The sequence below is a fragment of the Cololabis saira genome, chromosome 2 (genome assembly GCF_033807715.1).
Source record: "Cololabis saira isolate AMF1-May2022 chromosome 2, fColSai1.1, whole genome shotgun sequence".
Lineage (NCBI taxonomy): Eukaryota > Metazoa > Chordata > Actinopteri > Beloniformes > Belonidae > Cololabis > Cololabis saira.
The window spans coordinates 916,235-936,355 of NC_084588.1; the positions used below are offsets into that span (position 1 = coordinate 916,235).

The 20,121-nt window shown below is 43.6% G+C and overlaps 1 protein-coding gene across 7 annotated transcripts in view; it reads right to left on the reverse strand.

Moving 5' to 3' along the window:
* Nucleotides 1-1,802, reverse strand: part of celf1 (cugbp, Elav-like family member 1) — a 148,602-nt gene extending 146,800 nt beyond the window's left edge. For 3 of the 7 annotated variants that reach the window (XM_061735647.1, XM_061735633.1, XM_061735638.1), the window contains exon 1: nucleotides 1,608-1,802. In XM_061735647.1, coding sequence (XP_061591631.1) covers nucleotides 1,608-1,678 — 71 coding nt within the window. In that variant the 5' untranslated portion in view covers nucleotides 1,679-1,802. The remainder of the gene's footprint in view (nucleotides 1-1,607) is intronic. The other 4 variants (XM_061735684.1, XM_061735665.1, XM_061735655.1 and 1 more) reach the window with 2 other exon arrangements.
* Between the last annotated feature and the right edge of the window lie 18,319 nt (nucleotides 1,803-20,121).

The following is a 20,121-nucleotide window of genomic DNA, read 5'->3' on the forward strand; positions in this document are numbered from 1 at the left end:
TATAAAAAGATCATTGGACTGAGTCCCATTACGCCTTTGTTTGGAGTTGTTCCTGCAGATATTTCAGTGACACCTCATCAGGCTGATGCACTTGCTTTCATCACGCTACTTCAAGACACTTGATATTGTTTAGCAGGAAGAAAACCGCCCCACCATCGTTTAAGCGTTGGGTTGATGAGGTTATTTCCAGTGTTAGTGGGTCAACCCAAAATGATGTAAAGCCCTGGTAGCCATTCCTTCTTTATTTTGAATGTATTTTGAATCTGAATTAAGTCTATAGCCAACCTATTTAAATGTCTTAATACCCCTTTTAATACCATAACTTGTATTCTTTTTTAATTTCTGTATTCTTATTTGTATTTACTCACTTGCATGTTCGAGATTGACGTATGATGTTTTGTTTGGAGTTGGTCAGTCTAACCAGTGAAGTCAATTCTGCACATCTTCTTGACCTTCTAGCACCATTATGAAGATGCAAGTAACAAATGATTGATTAAGGGCAGTTCATGTTGGCAAATGATCTGCTAAGGTATGTTAATCAGAAACGCTCTGGAGGAGATGCTGTTAAATCTAACAAGCAGACCACAATGGTGCATCATTGTTATACAGTATCTGGCACCCCAGTACCCCAGTAGCATTCTGAAGGGTTTTGATGCAGTATTCCAAGAGTAAAAAGGAGAAAGCAGAGATGAAAAGCTCATTAACCACACAGACGAAGCATAAGACTTTCAACAGACAACAGTGAATCTGAGTTCAGAAGCTGCTGTCATGCCTTTTAAATTGCCCCTAGGGGATAAATAAAGTGAATTGAATTGAAACAGTTTTGAGATAGAGGAAAAGTATATTTATATATCTGTGGAAGCTGGAGTTTCTATTGAGAGGAGCAATATCTGAATGTGATGACAAGGGAAGCTTGCTCTAGGCTTGAAATATTACGTTGTTTGAGTTAAAGTTGTTCAGCCCCTGATTCTGTTGTTGCTGGATAAGTGAAACCAGTCCATGTGTGAAAGGGACTTACAGAAAGCCATTTCTGACTATGAAATGTATCTCAGCACTTCATCACCTACCTGCTAACCTGATGAAGGATCATGGATTTTCTTTCTATGCTTAAATTCAATCTTTTCTGAGCTCGATTCAGTTTTGGGTTAAAGAACTGCTGAAACTACAAAATACCTATTTTTTCACATTTAAAGGAATGAAAAGTGAATTTTGAATGGTCTTGCAGGATTTAGTGTATCAAGTTTTATTGTGGTTCATAATGCATTTCAATATTAAAAGTGAAACTACAAAAGAAAAGAGACAATTAAGAGGTAATTACAGACTAGATTAATGGACCCCTGCAATAAAGCCTGAACACCCATGCGGTATTATGTAATAATAAAAAACATATTAAGTGTAGACCAACGTATTTTACTGGTATGTTTATGCATCTACACGTCATTTAATCCAAAAAAGTCATTAGATCCTAATTGTATCATTTACCCACATGACTCTTTTATACAATAAATTCTCCTTCAAAATTCTGTTCTCATGAGCAAAAACACAAGCACAGCAATGATAGATAGATAGATAGATAGATAGATAGATAGATAAGCATAATTACTTACACTGGGCTAGAATTCAAAGAACAATGGTCCACCATCATCTCTGGGAGAAAATCCAGTTTAAAGGATGCCATTATGGCAAAATCTGTTTATTTTTTGTCTTTTTTAATACAGTGGAGTTAAACTGAAACAGTGAGTAACTGGATGTCAATGGTAAAGTCCAGATTTTAGTTTGCTGGTAAGTCCCTAGTGACTGGTATAATAAGGGATGTGAGGGTGGGCTGGGAGTGGGTGGGTGGGGTTGGGGACTGCAGCAAAAAAAAAAAAAAGAACTGTTCATTGCAATAAATAATCAATATGGAAAGTTCAACCACTGGAACACATATAACTATAACTAAGTAAACACTTTTGTTTAATATTTAAGAAGCACACATATGAGAGACACAATGTGGCATGGCCTCAGGTTAGCGTTTCAGCTTCTAGGACTTGAACTAAACACTGCATGGAAATGATTGAGAAAGAGGTGTGCTGGGACCAGAGTGAGTATTGTCCATTTGGACCACCACAATCAAAATGCTGATGAACTACAGTCTTTGTGTACATTTTACAAGAGCAGCAAATCTGGCTGCAGTGTCAGATAAACATGGTGTCAGATTGATGTTGATAAGGTCTGTTAGGCAGAGGGAATGAAAGGGGGGAGCGATACTAACCCCTAACAGAGTAGCTAATCCCTGGATGAACCACACCAGGGACTAACAATTATGTTCCGGCCTGTGTTTGCTCGGATGTCTGATGATGCTGCACTGGTTTTTGTGATATTTGTGCGAGTAAAAACAACAGTTAGGAAATGTCATTAGCTCTGGAATGTCATTGTCAAACTCACATACAAATAAACAAATTAATGAATAAATAAATAGAAAGTGGACATGAGGATGAGAAAATGTTGGAATTTTAGCCATCCATCCAGCTTTATAACCTGGACAGGTCATTAGAGGGGATATAGAAACAAACAAAAAAACCTGAGAGAACTTGCAAGTTTGGAAGTATGTTTTACTTCTGATACTCAAAGGCAGAACAACACCATGCTGACTGCTGTGAAATATAGAGATTAACACAGTCAGTGAAATATACAAGGCCAGGACTTAAAAAGAAATGAAAATACAATGAACAGCACGTGTGTCTGAAGTTGTGAAAGTGTTGTGTGTCAGCAAATGGCTTACACTTATAAATGGCTTACACTTATGGTGCTTTTATAATAGTACCTACTCAGCGCGACTCCACTCGCCTCCACTCGCCTCCACTCACCTCCACTCGCCTTGCCCTCATTTCTTTTCAACACCCAGATCAGCAGTAGGAGGTTGGAGTGAAGCTGCTGTGACGTATTTGATTGTGTATCTAAATGGAGAAGACAACAACACTAAAGATGTAGAACCTGGAAGAGATGATAGATGTGCTGCTGGGTCTGTGGCTTGTGTTCCATATCAAGTTAAAAAATGAGAGTTAGAGAAGCTTCAAGCGGCGACGCTTTTTAATTATTTTTAGTTTGTCTCGGTGCTACTGAAAAGTCAGCTGGAGCCGTGAGCAGCTATGAAGAGACAGAGCTCCTGGTAGATCTGGTCGTTCCTCATCTCCGTCTAGATCCCTTTTTAATTCTCTCCTCAGCACCAGGTTTATGAACATCTGCACCTCAGATCATGAAACAGACTTTTGCTGCCATTGCCTGTTGAATAAAATGAACAAGAATCCGTCAGAGTCTCTTTCTCTGATTTCCTCCTCCTGACTCAGACGTCTGACTCCAACCCCCCGACCAATCAGTGGCCTGTAGTGTGATGATGTCAGATACAGCCGACTCAACAGCTTAGATCCTCGGCAGAATAGTTACAGGAAAGTATCTACTCAGCACGGCTCCACCCGCCTCCACCCCTAGTGGAGAAGATCAAAACAGGGGCGAGTCGAGTCGGGCTGAGTAGGTACTAGTGGAAAAGCACCATTATATAGTGCTTTCCAATTGTACTCATACAGCCCCAAACAATTTACACTGTAGACGTTCACCCACACACCGGTTGTCTGCGGAGCTGCCACACAACGGCGCTCGCCTGACAACCGGGAGCAACTGGGGATTCAGTGTCTTGCCCAAGGACAAAGGAGGAACTAGGACTCGAACCACTGACCTTCAGGTTCATGGGTGAACGCTCTACCAACTGAGCCACCTACCCCCCAGTAATGCTGCTCAACAGTTTTTCTTTTCATTGTAATGGTAATTTTATAGCACACAACAGCATTTGTTACTAATTCCACCATGGTTATAATGTTTACTATCTATTCACATTTTTCATATATTGAAATGCCATGTAATGTCAAAACATGTATATCAGTTTGGTGAATCTGGGTTGTTCTCTGTCTGTCGCTTGTCAATGGGTGTGGAAAAAGTCATATAAGCAGACTGCAAGCTTTTAAAGGAGGCAGATGAAAGAAACCTTGCCCAACACCTGTTATCCATCATGACAGTTTTACCTGCAGTGAAACTGATGAGTACGGAGAAGCACAGATCAAAGGTCAACATTTCACTTCTCAAGAAAGTCCAGGGAGACCCCAGTTCCTAAAAAGAAATTGTTCATTTTAATAAAAAGAGACCAGACACAACATATTTCCCCATTTGAGACCTTATAGAATCTTGAAAAGGCAGCAATGCATGGTTATAAAACACAACAAAAATACATATCCTCCCAAACAACAAATTGGAGTGTGGGTGCAAAAACTGCCGGGAGAAACAACTTTCAAATTAACCATCAATACCATTGTCACCGGCCACTGGCCATTGAATGGCTGGAGAGCAGTAAGAATGACTAGGCAGGATGAGGAAGGAATCAATCTAGTCTTCATTCTACACACGTAGGACCCAAAATCATGCCGTCTTAAGCTGGGCATACACTGTGCGATATTTTAAATCGTATGAGACTGCCCCATCTCACACTGCACGAATAGATCGCGGAGTTCAAAAGTTCAGAGCCCACGATTTATGGTCTCACACTGTACGAGCTGATGCTCGGATGCGACCGGTCTGCTCACACTATACGATCATAATCCTCCCGTCGGACCTCTGTGTACTGGAACTCGAGGCGGGTTTTGGGGCACGGGTAGGGTGTTCCAACCCAAACGTGCGTCCTGCCCACCTGATCAAAGGTTATGGGATCCTTTATTTTTTTATAATTTTATATATATATATATATATATATATATATATTTAAAAAATCCCAAAATATCTGTACCGTTTCTGATTGGGTGTGTGCACTGCGCATAATTTTTTGACACAACAAAGAACGCATACCGCAAAAGTTGTGTCTCGGCGGAGGAACCCAGCGTCCCAGCAAAATGAGAAGAGAAAAAAAGAGTTGTTCCGAGCAGCAGACAGCGCACACCCTAAAGGCTGATTTATGGTTCCGCGTTACACCAACGCAGAGCCTACGGCGCAGGGTACGCCGTAAGGCTGATTTATGGTTCCGCGTTACACCAATGCAGAGCCTACGGCGCAGGGTACGCCGTAAGGCTGATTTATGGTTCCGTGTTACACCAACGCAGAGCCTACGGCGCAGGGTACGCCGTAAGGCTGATTTATGGTTCTGCGGTAAACCAACGCAGAGCCTACGGCGCAGGGTACGCGGCGACCCGCACCATACGTGGAAATGCGGTCTTTTTTTGCTATTAAAACATGATTTGTAGTGTGAATTTGCAACACTTAAACTGCAAATAATAGTTTTTGACGTGGCATCAGAGATTGCGCATGCTCTCTGCGAAAGGATGAGGTAAATCGGGTCGCAGCACGGCTTCAACTGTGATGCCTTCACGAGGAGCGACCAGGATTTCAAACATGCTTGATTTTCTTGCGACCTCACGATTTGTGATCGGGAGCTCGTCGTGAGGTGTTAATCTCTCGTCGTTACCCCACGTACACTGCACGAGGCACGAGCAACGATTGGGTCAAAATCGGGCCTGATCAAAAAAAAGTCGCACGACTGGAAAATCGGCTCAAAACGAGCCGATAATCGCACAGTGTATGCCCGGCTTTAGTCATAGCAGCACTCAAGATCACACCCATACTTAAATCACAGGTGGCTTTATACCTGCCACATAATGATCTGCCCAAACCGTCCCCTCCTAATAAGGGATGTCCACATTCCATTAAAATAATACACAGCAGTTATACAAGTTAAACCTATCAACCCTAATTCCCCCAAATTTCCATCCCTATTTACCATTTTCATCAAAACTTCTGTAGAAGCCAAGCCAACGCTTTAAGCCACTGAGGTGTATTTCGACGGAAGAACCTTTTTGACGCGCTTACTTTAAATATGCCAGGTGCATGATGAATGAATGTCCATTTCAACTCTCTTTGCGATGCACAATATTGATTTATTTTACACTCACGTAGTTCAGTTTTCCAGTTACATACAAACATCAGCCTGGTATTGCATGTCAATCCGTGCGTACATGCGTGCGTGCGGTCGAAAACTGTTTCCTCCTGCCAGTCGGAAACACACCTGTCGAGCCATCAAAGGTTCATGGACTAAATAGGTTTTGCCATTACACTGCAGCCAATCAGCACCTTGTAATCTGCTCTTACACACCGACCCCTAATTGGCATGGCCGGCAGACATGACAATTTAATACAGACGATAATAAGAGCAAGGTATTAACATACATGAAAAATGCATTAATAATGGCCCAATTTACACTTCTTGTACCAGACAAAGTTTAGTCACAGGTCTCTCAATAACACTGTTTTTAGTCTGTAGTTTCACAGAACGCACCATGCCCTTTGCATCAGGAAAAATCTCCAACACCTTTCCAAGAAGCCAGGAACCACGAGGCGCTGAGGTATCCATGACGACAACATCATCTCCAACAGCCAAACTCTGTTTTCTTTGATTTCACTTTTGTCTTTCTTGCAACAGTGGCAGATATTCGCGAATCCATCGTTTCCAAAACAAGTCTGAAATAACCTGAACTTGTCTCCAGCGACGTTTCACATACATGTCAGAGGATCTGAAAACTCCAGGTGACAAAGCTGGTTTTCCTTTCAAAAGAAGGAGATGGTTGGGAGTGAGCGCTTCCAAATCAGTTGGATCGTCAGATAGCTGTGTGAGTGGACGGTCATTGAGAATGGCTTCTACCTCACACATAACAGTGTGGAGCCCATCATCATCAAGCGTCTGCTGGTGTAAAACAGAATTAAGAACGCGCCTTACTATGCGTATCATACGCTCCCAAACTCCACCATGATGAGACCCGGCTGGAGGATTAAAGCTCCATTCAACTCCAGCTGACATCAAAGCTCCTTGAATGCGCTCATGATTTAATTCGTTAAGAGCTTGTCTCGGCTCTCTCTCAGCTCCAATAAAATTTGTTCCATTATCTGACCTAATATGGACAACTTGACCTCTCCTGCTGATAAAGCGTCGTATTGCATTTATGCAGGCATCAGTTTCCAGTGACACTGCCACATCCAGATGAACTGCTCGACTAGCCATACAGGTAAATAACACACCATATCGTTTGCAGGTTGTTCTGCCTCTTTTTATCTCCACAGGTCCGAAATAATCAACTCCAACATTTGTGAATGGAGGTAAGTCTGGAACAATTCTCTCCTTTGGAAGATCCGCCATCTTTTGTTCCATGGCTCTGCCATTGAGGCGTCTGCAATAACTGCACTGAGATATAATCTTCCTCACAGCTGCATTGGCGTTGGTAATCCAATATTTCCTCCTGAGTGTAGATAATGTGTGGTTTCGCCCACTGTGTCCCAAACATTGTTGAATGTTTTCTGAGAATAAGCATGGCGATATGCTGATCCTTGGAAAGGATGAGGGGATGTTTTTCCTCCGAAGGCATTGCTCCTTTGCTTAACCTCCCTCCAACTCTTAAGAGTCCATTTTATAAAATGGGATCAAGCTTGTAGATGGAACTTTGTCTGCTTACTGTACCTCTCTCAGATAACAGAGAGGAAATCTCATTTGCAAATCTTTGATGCTGACAGTAGCGAATGATAGCCAATTCAGCTTCTGCCAAATCTTTTGGTGTCAACATGCTACTCTTCAGCTTAACAGCGGCCCTTTCTCCTTCTGTTTGACCAGTTTGTGATTTAGCAGCATTGAAATCCTTTCTCTGATGACTGAGCTCCAACAGATGATTTTTCAGTCTCAGAAACCAAGCTACTGACACTCTTTCTCCAATCTGAAAAGTAGCTCATGAGGTGGTAAGTGGCGTTCAGTGCATCAATAACAGTGGCGTTCACATAGGCATCCTTTTTAACTTCAGGATCCTCAGAATCCACCTTGGCACCATGATGATTTGCTGGCCAATCTATCTCAGATTTCCAGAGAAATCTGGGTCCCTCCAACCACCTTTGATCTTTTAGAAAATCTGCCGCCCTCATCCCCCTGGATGCAACATCAGCTGGATTGTCTTTGGAGCCAATGTGCCTCCATTGAGAAGGGCTTGAGACCTCTCTTATGGCTGAGACCCTGTTTGCCACGAATGTATGGAACCACTTGTCTTCATTATTGATGTACTTCAAAACTGACGTACTATCGGTCCAAAACACAGACTCATTCAGCTGGATCTGCAGCTCTGTCCTTAACATAACATCCACTCTGGCTGCCAGGACAGCAGCAGTCAGTTCCAATCGTGGAATTGTTACAGCCTTTAGAGGGGTGACTCTAGCTTTACCCAAAAGAAATGTAACATGAACCTCATCTTTTGAGTTCTTCAGCCTGATGTAGCTAACTGTCCCATAGCCATCTTTGCTGGCATCTGCAAAATGATGCAGTTGGCTGCATATGGGGTCACCAAAGCCTCTCGGTTTTAAGCACCGTTCAGCCTTAAATGATGACAGTAGCTTAACCTCCTGTAGCCACACTTCCCAATGATACAAGATGTCTGGTGGTATAGCATCGTCCCACCCACAACTTCTCCTACAGAGCTCTTGCTGAAGCATCTTAGCAGACAGAGTTACTGGTGACAGAAATCCCAGAGGATCATACACAGAGCTGGTTGTAGACAACATTCCACGCCGAGTTAAAGAATGCTGTTTTACTTAAACTTAAATGAGTCTGACTCGATGCACCAGAGCAGACCTAAAGCTCTCTCAATGGGGAGTTTATCTCTGTCCAGATCAAGCTCTTTAACGCCCTTTGCCAACTGATCTTCAGCGATGGTCTGCAGCACTGAACGACTGTTGCTCACCCATTTCTCCAAAACAAAGCCACCTCTCTTGCAAAGAGCACTGAGCTCTTTGATTTGTTGTGCTGCTGCCTCCTCAGAGCTCAAACTCAACAAACAGTCATCCACATAAAAGTTTTTCTTAACAGCTTGAACCGTTTCTGTGGAAAAGTCAGAGCTATTGTCGTCAGCAGTTTTTCTGAGCGTATAACTAGCACAGCTAGGAGAGGAGACTGCCCCAAACAGGTGCACTGTCATTCTATACTCTTCTAGTTCTTTTCTGAGGTCTCCATCCGGCCACCAGAGAAAGCACAGAAAATCCCTGTCTTGTTCTGCAACCTTCACCTGGTAAAACATAGCCTGGATGTCACCCATACTTGCTAACGGCTCCTGCCTAAACCGAGTGAGGACTCCAAGCAGTGAACTGGTAAGATTTGGCCCTTGTAAAAGTTCACTGTTCAATGACGTGCCTTGATACGTGGCTCCACAATCAAAAACCACACGAAGAGAGCCTTTTTTAGGATGATAAACACCGTGGTGGGGTATGTACCATACTTTTCCTGGTCTGCCTTGCAACTGCTCTGGAGGCACCTTTTCTGCATGCCCCTTTTCAATGACGTTGTTTAAACAACTTGAATACTCATTATAAAACCCTGGGTTGCCCATAAACCTTTTCTTCAGTCCAAGTATCCTTTGCTTTGCCACCTTAAAGCTATTTGGCAAATGAACATCTGGTTTCTTAAAGGGTAACTTCATGCAATATCTCCCATCCTGTAGAGTTGCAGAGGATTCCATAATGTCCATAAACCTCACATCTTCTTGAGACATCCCTTTGTCCTCTAAGGGCCGTTCATTAAAGTCATGATTATACTGATTGTTCAGCATGACTTCCAAGTTAGAGACAGAAATGTTATTTACCATTACGGGGGAGAGCTTCCTTTCACTAGTGCTGCCAATTCCACTCAAAGGCCCATTGATGACCCAGCCCAACACTGTTCTTATAGCGTATGGACCGGATCCACAACTGTTCACCACCTCCCATGGTTCCAATAACCAGGGCGCATTGGTTCCTATCAATAGGTCGACATTGGCCTTTATAGGGGAAATGTGAACCTTGGACAAATAAGGCCACCTTTTCAGATCAGCAGCAGTGACAATGTTGTCTGGAGTGACTGGCATCTCCCTCTGCGTGAGAACTTCAGGCAAGGGATAAAAGTTATTTCCTTCAAGACCTGAAATCTCCATTCCAAACAAAACACAAGTGGGAACAACCTTTTCCTATCCCATCGTTTTTAAGAGAAAGCAAGTTCTTTTTCCTGTGATGTTTAATCGCTGCATGAGGTTTTCAGAGCAAAATGTAGCGGTGCTACCAGGATCAAGAAATGCGTACGTCTGAATTATTTCAGTTCCCTTTGTGGACTTGACCTGCACTGGGACAATGGAGAGACTACAACAATCAATTCCGACCCCTGTGCGTCCACATGTATGGGAAGAAGTAGCTGGATTCACTCCTGCTGGCTCACCTGCCTGTTGTGACTCAGCATTGACCTTTGTTATATGAAGTACAGTAGGATGCTGTTGATCACAAACCTCACAAACCAAGCGTTTGTGGCAGTCACGGCTCATGTGTCCAACTCTTAAGCATCCAAAACATATTCCCTTTTCTTTTACGAATCGGATTTTCTCCCTGTGTTTTTTACATTGGAACTGCTGGCATTTCTCCAAAAGGTGGGAACGTGAACAGCAGGGACAATACAAAAGTTCCTGTTTCTTAACATCGTTTGTATTTTCAGATGTAGTAGATATCACTGTATTGGCAAAACTACTTCCTTTCCCTCTGAACGTCTTTGCTTGCATTTTGAAATTATTACAGGGCTTTACAACAGATACGTTCTGTGACACATGTGTCGCAATATTTCCAAAAATTGGATCAGAAAGTATCCTCACATTTTTCTCCAAAAATGCAACAACATCACTAAAATGAGCCCTATGGTTGTATTTTTCCATAATGTCATGAGCAATCGATCTCCATTTTTCACGGAGTTTATATGACAACTTGGAAACAACTGTTTTCATATTGCTTGGCATGTCCAGTTCCTGCATATGAGGAAGCTCTTCCATCACATTACAGCATCCACGTAGGAACAAAGCATAGGTTTGCAAAGATTCAACATCATCTGACTTTATTGTTGGCCAAGCTAAAGCCTTTTCAGTGTATGCTATGGCAATTTTATATTCGTTGCCGAAATGTTCTTGAAGGAGAGCTTTAGCTACAATGAAGCCACGTTCAGGGTCCATATGTTGACAACTTCGCACTATTTCCTTTGGCTGGCCTCTGGTGAACTGTTCCAGGTAGTACAAACAGTCAGCCTTACTTGCTTTGTCCTCCACACCTTGTTCAAATGCTTTAATAAAAGCTCCATATTGAAATGGATCTCCCTCAAACACAGGAATGTCTCGTGGAGGCAGAGAAAGCAGGCGTTGTTGGTTAACTAAAGAAGCTGTGATTTCATTTTGCTTGCACATTATACTGACGACATCACCAAATGAAATCTGATCATTTTGACCACGATCTATGTGTTGCCTCCTATTCTGTGTCACCCATGCAGTTGTTTGTTCAGGCTGCAAAACACTTGACATTTCCACAGATGCTAAATTGTGTGTGTTTTTGTGTTTTATTTTCGTGTCCATTGCTTGATGTTTATTTTGTGGCATTGACCAATCCTTTTGCTTCTGTGCTTCACAGGCTGCAGGCACATATTCCTTTGCCATGGGGTTGAGTGTGTCTTGCGCCGGTTTCTTCTTTTCTCTTTCAAAATAAGAGCTCATACCGTCTGTTGGTGCCTGAGGGAGCCCCTGTCCATCCATAGCCTCTAACGTTGCCAACTTAGCATCTGACGCAGCAAGCTCAGTTGCCAGCTCGAGCTGTTCCCGTTTCCTTCTTATTTGTTGCTCCTGTTCATCCAGTGCATGTTTTTCCTTTAAGGCTGCCATACGGGCCATGACTGCAGCTCTTTCTGCTGCTGCTCTTATTTTTACAGAGGAAGTAGTACTTGACCTGCTACTCGTTACACTTTTGATTAAATGTTTACTCACATTTGAAACGCTGTCATTGGGTTCAATATCATCATGTTCAACATCATTATTACCATCATTTTCAATTTCTGACGCATGATTTTCATCATAACTCATCCATTTACCAAAATTGTCAATAAATTCATCATTGTGCATCATTTTAGCTTTGAACCAGATTTCATGCCTTTCCTTTTCTTCATGTGGTAACAAAATCATTAAAGAATCATGCATGCATCTTATTTCATCACACAGTTCAATAAACCCATCAAGACATTTTTGTACCTTTAGATGTATTAGTACTTTGCATTGAAGCTCGTATCGTTTCCCTTAAAGCGCTTGCTCTGTTTAGTTTGGCTTTTCTATCCTTTTGCAGTCTATCGATCTTTTCAGCGAGTCCTTTAACAGTGAGTTTGACCACACGTTGGCTTCTCCGTGTGTCACTGCAGCCGGCCACAGAGTCGGATTTGCCAGCAGCAGCTGGCACACTGACACCCGACAATGTGCCAACATTCAACGTTTTGTCCTCCATTTAAAAGTCCGACAGCTGTCACTGATTTCCCCCAACAGTCAAATGTTTTACTTCGGCAACCAAATCATTGGAATTACGCTTTTATGTGTGCACACTTTTCTTTTTAGATGGCCATGTTTGTAAGTGTAGCAACACATACCTATTACTGAGGATCTCTTTGAAGCTGCGTCCACGCGAAGCTCCTCGGCGTCTCAGCAGCGTTGCTCCTTCAGCGTCGCTCCTTCACCAGCAGCGCAGATGCCCCAGCGGCGTTTCAACAGCATAGATCCTCCAGCAGCTTAGATGCTCCAGCAGGTTCTCAGCAGCGTATGCTCCAGCAGGTTCTCAGCAGCGTAGATCCCCCCCAGCGGCGCTCCAGCAGCGTAGATCCCCCCAGCGGCGCTCCAGCAGCGTAGATCCCCCCAGCGGCGCTCCAGCAGCGCAGATCCCCGAGCAGGTTCTCAGCAGCGCAGATCCCTCCAACGGCGCTCCAGCAGCGCAGATCCCCGAGCAGGTTCTCAGCAGCGCAGATCCCTCCAACGGCGCTCCAGCAGCGCAGATCTTTTAGCAGCGTCTCAGCAGCGTAGATGATCCTCCAGCAGGTTCTCAGCAGCGTAGATCCTTCACCCGCGTCTCCAGTCGCCAGGTGAGCAGATGACAATCAGCTGATCAGCCGCTCCTCGCTCAGAACCTCCGCACGGCTCTATCCTCTGGTGTCCACCACCAAAACGCGACAAAAGTCCAACTTGAGACTCCACTTTGTCGATTATTCAAACAGTTTTCGACTTTAATTGTAGAAGCTAAGCCAACGCTTTAGGCCACTGAGGTGTATTTCGACGGAAGAACCTTTTTGACGTGCTTACTTTAAATATGCCAGGTGCATGATGAATGAATGTCCATTTCAACTCTCTTTGCGATGCACAATATTGATTTATTTTACACTCACGTAGTTCAGTTTTCCAGTTACATACAAACATCAGCCTGGTATTGCATGTCAATCCGTGCGTACATGCGTGCGTGCGGTCGAAAACTGTTTCCTCCTGCCAGTCGGAAACACACCTGTCGAGCCATCAAAGGTTCATGGACTAAATAGGTTTTGCCATTACACTGCAGCCAATCAGCACCTTGTAATCTGCTCTTACAACTTCTATCATACCCACTAATTAACTTCCCCCAGGTTTCCCCGCCCTCAGACTCTCCTGGAACCTTAAATAACTATGGTTCATGCGAGTAAATCACACTCCAATACTTCCATCCGCTCCTAACTAATCACAAACACTAACATTTCTGTTTCTTACGGGCAGCTGTTGGCTCACTCAACCTGCCATACAAACTCTGGAATATAAAACCACATGTAATTATTACAATACTTGATAAACATTCATTCATCAAAACCTGTAGAAATGTGTCTGTGCAACTCTATCCCTGTTTTTAAGTGCTAAATACCTAAGGTGCTACAAGAGCTGAGTTGCAGTGTCTCCTTATGCTACTTTAATACGACAAACCTTTATCACTATAGTAATGAAGGAGCTCTCCTTTACAACCGTCAACACAGCAACATTTTCCACGGCATCCTCACCACTGTACAGCAATCCACAGCCAATCAAAGGAGGAAGTGAGCAAAATGCATATATATAAAATCACATGGTGAGTAAATACAAAGCAGAACCCCAAAAAATCATGAAAAAATTCAAAGCAGAGGACCTATCCCATCGAATCTGACATAAAAGCCTTTTGCCTGACTTCCTACTCTCGGTGAAGGTGGGCGCTTTACTTCTCCCGCTCCCTCCCTATTTGCCCTGCTGCTGCTCTCTGTCTTGTGCTGTCTTGTCACTCTATTGGAGACTCTCTTTTCGTATCTTCCAAAACCTTCTAAAATCATGGAATTGGTTAGCTGGTCTCTCAGTGCAATTGACCAAATTTTCTCGACGGATTTCTGCTTTATGGAGCTGGCGGTTACCTGGCATATCAACAAATTCGGAAAATGTTCAGAGCTATTCTGGCCCTTTCAGAGCTGCCTGACATGGATGAAGGGATCAGCTGTGGGACCAACACTCAGACTCAAATGTTGGGGGAGCAAAATCGCAAGCTAGCTGCAGTTTTGGGACTCAATGGCAGGATGGAAAAGACCTGGGAGAAGTTGGAAGCTCGGCTTGGCAGGAATTGACCACAAATTCGTCTGATTGGAGTCGCCATTGATGAACCAGAGATTTAAGGCAGATGGAAAATGACTGCGGTCTGCCTGATCCAAATGCAATTGTTTATTCTACAATCTGACCTTGACAGAGTGGCTTGGCAGGCCCCTCCAGTCACAATATCCCTGGTGGAACTAAAACAAGACGCTCTGCTCCCACTAGCCGTCCCCTTCCCCTCATGACACCTGTGGAACTGTATCAGAACTATTCCGAGCCATCTGATAACATCAAGGACCATGAATGAAGAGTAGATCTGGGGCATAATTCACAGACTTATCACTCACAACATACACACACGCACGCACGCACGCACGCACGCACGCACGTAATGATAAATACAGCTCCCTTCATTATTCAACCCCTTCCATGGCTGCCCCCGTATTACCCCTCCTAACACAGCTACCAGGTTGGAGCCGCGCCATGAAGGCCGAGGTTAGATTATTAGATTATTAGAAAACTTTATTGATCCCCAAGGGGAAACTGCTTTGCCACGCAATAAAAACACAAACATCCACTTAACAAACAATACAAACATTTCCATACCATTGCACAAAGCTTATCAACATGATTGGATACTTCATACAACAGAGTAGGCTGCTCAAAGCAAGTGATTTAAATTGATATGAATATAGGCAAGGATAAATAAATAAATAAATAAATATAAGAAAATATACACCTCCAGAAGATTAAAAAAACAACAACAACAACAACAACAATAGACAGCCGCTATATGTGGTTAAAATATCTGACTGCTGCAGGAACAAAGGAGCGTCTGAGTCGTTCAGTAGAACACCGAGGCATCACTAACCGCTCACTGAAGGAGCTTTTAAGATCCTTAAATATATTGTGGAGTGGGTGGTTATCATAGAGGAGGACTGTTTTCAACTTGGTGCTCACTTGGATGGCCTGTGCCGGCATTTGCAGCATCAACCATCAGTGTAGATGTCATGTGAGGATTCAATAACGATACTGAAAGTCCATGTTTGCATATTTGAGTCCTTTTAAATTGATCGGATCCATGAATCATCAGCCTCCCCCAATATCGTACTGAGAAGAAAGAAAAGTGAACACCAACCAGTATCTTGTATTGAGAAAAAATTAAGTGAAATAAAACTTTGAAGACATGTCCTTATCCTAGACTTTGTACAATACCAATTTATGACTTCACTGTTGTATCGACAAATTATTTGTCATTGTCAATCTGGATATTCTCCACCTGCTTATGACCTCTCTACACAAAAAAATAGTGTTGGGCCACAGTCCTATGTGAACATGGGAAGCCTTAATTTGAACTTTAAGGCCCAGCTCTGAGGCCTAACTCTGAGACCAGCCTTGATTTTCTTACAGCTGACCACATGGTTGAAAGAAAGAAACCTCCATAATGACTCAAAGCCCGAGAAGGATTTGCATTTACAGCCCTTCAGTGATAAGGAATAGCCCTCTCATTGGGCATGGACCACAAACCGCAGGGGGGGGCGCAGTCGCAACCTGGGTCCGCTATAAAGAGCAAGCTCCCCCCTCTCTCTTCCTCTTTCTCTTTTCTGTTTTCCTCCTCTCTTGCTCCCAGGGTCGCTCCTACCTCGGACCTGTCCACGGTCCCATGGAGTTCTCTGTGAGCTAGGAAAAGTGGAAAAGCTGTGGAGCAGGTCAAAGACTTCAAGTTCCTCGGAATCTATATATCGAGGGACCTGAAGTGGGCTACACACACCACAAAAGTGGTGAAAAAGGCCCAACAACGGCTCTACTGCCTGAGGCGTCTCAGGAATTTTAAAGTGAGCCCCCGCATCCTCAGGGCTTTCTATACAAGCACCATCGAGAGGATCCTGATGAGCGGCACCACGGCCTGGTTCGGAAACTGCACCGCCGCAGAAAAGAAAGCACTGCAGAGGGTGGTGCGAACAGCACAGCGCATCGTGGGAGGGGAGCTTCCACCTCTCCAAGAACTTCACGTGAGACGTTGTGTGGCTAAGGCCCACAACATTATCCGGGACATCCATCACCCCAGCCATAGCCTGTTCCAGCCACTGCCGCACCCACGGCCGGGCAAACGGTACCGGTGCATAAAAAGCAGCACCACCAGATTTCTGAACAGTTTTTATCTGTCAGCAAACAGATTACTGAACAAGACTTAGTTCTTGTGAAAGACTGAACTGAAGATTTTTTTATATCACATATAGAAGCCCAAGACTATTTATCTGTTTTTCTATCCTCTTATTCCACATACTGTTTGTATGCTTTTATTCATGCACTATGCACTTTGTTTGCATGTCTATCTTTTAACTGCAAATGATGATGAGCCTGCACAAACAAGTTTTTTACCCATGTTACTGAGTAATATGATGTGACAATAAAGTTGATTGATTGATTGATTGATTGATTGATTTATTGAAAGGCCACAGATCCTATTTTAGCATGAAGAGCTACTAGCTATGGGTCGGCCTTCTCCATTATCGTGACTGAAGAGGCATCTGGTTGCTAAGCAAAAGCTCCAGAACGCAGGTGTCACACTAAACTTGGAGAAGTGTGAGCTAAACAGGCGTGAAGTGAAGTTTCTTGGTCATATTCTTTTTTTTTTTTTTCCCTTGTCTGCACACATATTAATGGTTAATAAATATAATAAATATAATAATATAATAAAAATAATAAAAGCTAGGGCATATATATGTGCATTGTTACTATATTTATTAAAGCTGCAAGCAGCGATGAACGGGCCCTCGCACTCACGGCCACCGCCCCCCATAAGCATATCAGAAATGACACCACCCACGACTTCCTATGTCAAACCATTCAAAAGTTATAGCAGAAAAAAGGGACAACCAATCAGAAGAAGGGGCGGGGCTAATTGAGGCCAATGAAGGTCAAGGACTCCATACAGAATCTGATGACACCACCCACGACTGTCTATGTCAAACCATTAGAAAGTTATAGCAGAAAATCGGGACAACCAATCACAAGAAGGGGCGGGGCTAATTCAGGCCAATGAAGGTCAAGGAATCCATACATAATCTGACGACACCACCCAGGACTCTCTATGTCAAACCATTCAAAAGTTATAGTAGAAAATCGGGACAACCAATCAGAAGAAGGGGCGGGGCTAATCCAGGCCAATGAAGCTCAAGGACTCAATACCAATTCAGGTGACATCACCCACAACTCTCTATGTCAAAACATTCAAAATTTATGGCAAGAAATATGGACAACCAATCAGAAGAAGGGGCGGACCTAATTTTCACCAATTATGGTCAAGGACTCAATATCGAGTCCCATGACACCACCCACAACTCTCTATGTCAAACCATTCAAAAGTTATGGCAGAGAAAAGTATTCTAGGGGGCGCTGTTGAGCCGTTAGGCCACGCCCATTAATGCAAACCATGAAATATCAAATGTATAGCCAGGCCTGGCTTGCATGCCAAATTTGGTGACTTTTGGAGAACTATCAAATATGGACCAATCAGATGAAGGTGAGGCACGCTTTTTGGCGTCTAGCGTCAACACGGTAACACTTTTGAAAGAAAAAGTAATGTAAAGTAAAGATGGAGACGCACATTTTGATGTATAACACATCTGGGTTCACGATACGGTTCGGGCCGTATTAATTGCAGAAGGAATGGCAGAAATTGCGCCAAAATTACACAATTAATTCAAAATGGCCGACTTCCTGTTCGGTTTCGGCCATGGTGCCAAGAGACTTTTCTTTAAGTTGTGACATGATACAGGTGTGTACCGATTTTCGTGCATGTACGTCAAACCGTATTGTGGGGCTTGAGGCACAAAGTTTTCCGGGGGGTGCTGTTGAGCCATTTTGCCACGCCCATTAATACAAACCATGAAATATAAAATTTATCGCCAGGCCTGCCTTGCATGCAAAATGTGGTGACTTTTGGGGAACTATCAAATATGGACCAATCAGATGAAGGGGGGCCGCGCCTTTTGGCGTCTAGCGTCGCCACGGTAACACTTTTGAAAGAGAAAAGTAATGCGCATAGTCACAGGATCGAGACGCACATTTTGATGTATAACACATCTGGGTTCACGATACGGTTCGGGCCGTATTAATTCTCGAAGGAATGGCATATATTGCTCCAAAATTACGCGATTAATTCAGAATGTTCAAAATGGCCGACTTCCTGTTCGGCTTCGGCCATGGTGCCAAGAGACTTTTCTTTAAGTTGCGACATGATACAGGTGTGTACCGATTTTCGTTCATGTACGTCAAACCGTATTGTGGGGCTTGAGGCACAAAGTTTTTTCTGACTGAACCAATCAGATAAAGGGTGGGCACACTTTTTGGCGTCTAGCGTCGCCTGGGTAATGCTTTTGAAAGAGAAGAGTAATGCGCGTAGTCGCAGGCTAGAGACGCACATTTTGATGTATAACACACCTGGGTGCACGTTACGGTTTGGGCCGTATTAACTGCCGAAGGAAGGCATAAATTTCGCCAAAATGACGCCATTAATTCAAAATGGCCGACTTCCTGTTCGGTTTCTCGACATGACGCCCGGAGACTTTTCTTTAAGTTGTGCCATGATACAGGTGTGTACCGATTTTCGTGCATGTACGACAAACCGCATTGTGGGGCTTGAGGCACAAAGTTTTCAAGGGGGCGCTGTTGAGCCATTTTGCCACGCCCATTAATCCAAACCATTAAATATCAAATTTTTCACCAGGCCTGGCTTGCGTGCAAAATTTGGTGACTTTTTGGGCACGTTTAGGGGGGCAAAAAGGCCTTCCTTTTGTCAGAACAATAAGAAGAAGAAGAAGAAGAAGAAGAATTCCTACAGATACAATAGGGCCTTCGCACTGCAAGTGCTCGGGCCCTAATTAAAGCTGCAAGCAGCGATGAACGGGCCCTCGCACTCACGGCCACCGCCCCCCATAAGCATATCAGAAATGACAACACCAACGACTTCCTATGTCAAACCATTCAAAAGTTACAGCAGAAAAAAGGGACAACCAATCAGAAGAAGGGCCGGGGCTAATTCAGGCCAATGAAGGTCAAGGACTCCATACAGAGTCTGATGAGACCACCCACGACTCTCCATGTCAAACCATTCAAAAGTTATAGCAGGAAATAGGGACAACCAATCAAAAGAAGGGGCGGGGCTAATTTTCACCAATTATGGTCAAGGACTCAATACCGATTCCCATGACACCACCCACGACTCTTTATGTCAAACCATTCAAAAGTTATGGCAGAGAAAAGTTTTCCGGGGGGCGCTGTTGAGCCATTTTGCCACGCCCATTAATGCAAACCATGAAATATCGAATTTATCGCCAGGTTGGCTTGCATGCAAAATTTGGTGACTTTTGGAGAACTATCAAATATGGACCAATCAGATGAAGGGGGCACGGTTTTTGGCGTCTAGCATCGCCACGGTAACACTTTTGAAAGAGAAAAGTAATGCGCGTAGTCGCAAGATGGAGACGCACATTTTGATGTATAACACATCTGGGTTCACGATACGGTTCGGGCTGAATTGACTCTCGAAGGAATGGCATATATTGCTCCGAAATTACGCGATTAATTCAGAATGTTCAAAATGGCCAACTTCCTGTTCGGTTTCGGCCATGGCGCCAAG